Source organism: Phalaenopsis equestris, unplaced genomic scaffold (genome assembly GCF_001263595.1).
Source record: "Phalaenopsis equestris unplaced genomic scaffold, ASM126359v1 Scaffold000581, whole genome shotgun sequence".
Taxonomy (NCBI): Eukaryota; Viridiplantae; Streptophyta; class Magnoliopsida; order Asparagales; family Orchidaceae; genus Phalaenopsis; species Phalaenopsis equestris.
In genome coordinates, this window is record NW_018165021.1 from 142,526 (window position 1) to 144,642 (window position 2,117).

At 41.9% G+C, this 2,117-nt stretch overlaps 1 protein-coding gene across 1 annotated transcript; it reads right to left on the reverse strand.

Annotated features, from left to right (window-relative positions):
- Positions 1 to 828: 828 nt before the first annotated feature.
- LOC110029505 (zinc finger protein ZAT2-like) lies at positions 829 to 1,836 on the reverse strand. The gene has a single exon (XM_020731828.1). The coding sequence runs from the start codon at positions 1,834 to 1,836 to the stop codon at positions 829 to 831; it is 1,008 nt and encodes a 335-aa protein (XP_020587487.1).
- Positions 1,837 to 2,117: the final 281 nt, after the last annotated feature.

The following is a 2,117-nucleotide window of genomic DNA, read 5'->3' on the forward strand; positions in this document are numbered from 1 at the left end:
TGTCAATAAATCAAAATAAAGACATAACCATCCCGAAAGAAATAAGGGACACAAACCTTATGAAAAATAGCAATATATATCAGCTATAATTCTAACTCCTATACACAATGCTTAATAAACCATATATATTAAAAACCATTCGGATCATTCACTCATTTAAAACATCAATCAACCAAACATTATATAACCAATAAAATTAGCTGATTAAATGTAAATATGAATTTTTCTTATATTCATAATTAACCCAAAATAAATGTCGATATATACACTCATATTATTCTTTAATTACTGCAATATTCTTGAAGGCATACATTAAATAAATTCATTTTAATAAATAACAAAAAAAAGATAACTAGTTTTTCAAACAAATAATTTAGAAAGTTGAAACCGTCATCTCAGTTTCCTTCTCAAGCTTGGTCCCTCAATGTCCCTCGCTGTCATGCTCACCTTCTTCACCTTTTTCATCAGACTTGGATCCGATCCCAAGTCGCAACCATGGAGTTTTTCCATCTTCATCGTCCGAGTTCCTGAGAACACTAAGATCTTTCTTTCTCTTTGGTTCCCTCTCCCATCCATGTTGTAAAGATTTTACATCGGAAAAACAAAACTGCAGCGAGCTTCCGTTCATATCATTGATCGGCTCCGTAGCTTAATCACAAAGATCTTTCTTCCTTTTCGGCTCCCTCTCCCATCCATGTTGTGGAGATTTTACGTCAAAAAAGCAAAGCTGCAGCAAGCTTCCGTTCATATCATCGGTCGGCTCCGCCGCTATATCACCAAGATCCTGCTTCCTCTTCGGCTCCCTCTCTCATCCATGTTGTGGAGATTTCAGTCGCAAAAGCAAAGCTGCAACGAGCTTCCGTCTATATTATTGGTCGGCTCCGCCGGCATGTTTTGGTTGATATTAAGATGTGGATTTTTGAACAAAGGAGGAAGAGTCGGCATATGTAGTTGTATTTCATTCACTTCGCTGCTACTAGCTCCTATTTGTGCATCCGGGGCGAAGGTGGTGGCAGTAGCGACCTTGGCCGTGGCGGCGGTGGTCATCAAGTTTACAGAAGCAGCAGTGCCGGTGGTGGTCGCCGCTGTGGCGGTAATGTTTAATGCTATCTGATGACAACGCATATGGCCACCAAGTGCCTGGCAAGTCGGGAAGTGCTGGTGACATTCCTTGCATATGTGAGGTTTGGGATCTTTCCTCGATGGCAACCGAAGTTGCAACGAATATTCTGCCAATGGGACAATCGGTAATGCCATATTTTCCGGCGAAGGTCTTGCCATATTATTTTGATTATCAACATTGTTATTTTGGTTTTCAATCCGCTTATTGTTGGCGTCGGCTGATCTAATTTTGAGACTCCCAACAAAACAACCCTCAACACTTTTGTGGCTGGCTCGATGGCCGCCAAGGGCCTGGTGGGATGGGAAGACCATATTGCAATTATCACATTCGTAACCTGCAGGAGTGGCGGAAAGGTTTTGGTTTGGGACATTGGCACACTCGGAGCCAGAGTTGGAGAGCACAAGGAGGCAATGAACCACATCTTCATCTTTTGCGCTCAATTGTGGTGGTGGATGCGGGTTTCCATCAACTGGTTCACCGCTGCCGGCAGCGCCAACAACGGAGCTGCAACCACCACTTTCAAAGTTTGAATTTCTTGAGAAGAATTCAGATATGCATAACGGCTCGCAGGTGGTGGCTTCTCCATTGTTCAGCCGGTGGCTTTGCATGTGTTCGTCGAGCTCTTGCCCGCAACTAAATCTCCCTTTACATATACGACATTTATGCTTAGGCTTCCCCATCGGCTTCAGCTCCTGTTTTATCGTCCTTTCCATTACTAGCGGTCAGAGAGAAAAGGGGAGATGAATAGAGGGATAAAGAGTATATACATATATCTATAGACGAAGGAATGAGACAAATGGCTGATTGGGAGAGATGGGGGATTCAAAGCCGTGCGTACATTCTAAATTTTGTCATTGCACGTGAGACTGACAACCACAATTCCTTTTTTTACAGTTTGTTCCGATAAAGGGCATTTACATATATACCACACAATTCTAATATATTTATATATTTAGACTTAAACTTGCATATTTACATGCATACCACTTCAAGT

Excerpts from the sequence above, each read along its gene's own strand:
- LOC110029505 (XM_020731828.1), bottom strand. The coding sequence starts at position 1,836 with ATGGAAAGGACGATAAAACAGGAGCTGAAGCCGATGGGGAAGCCTAAG.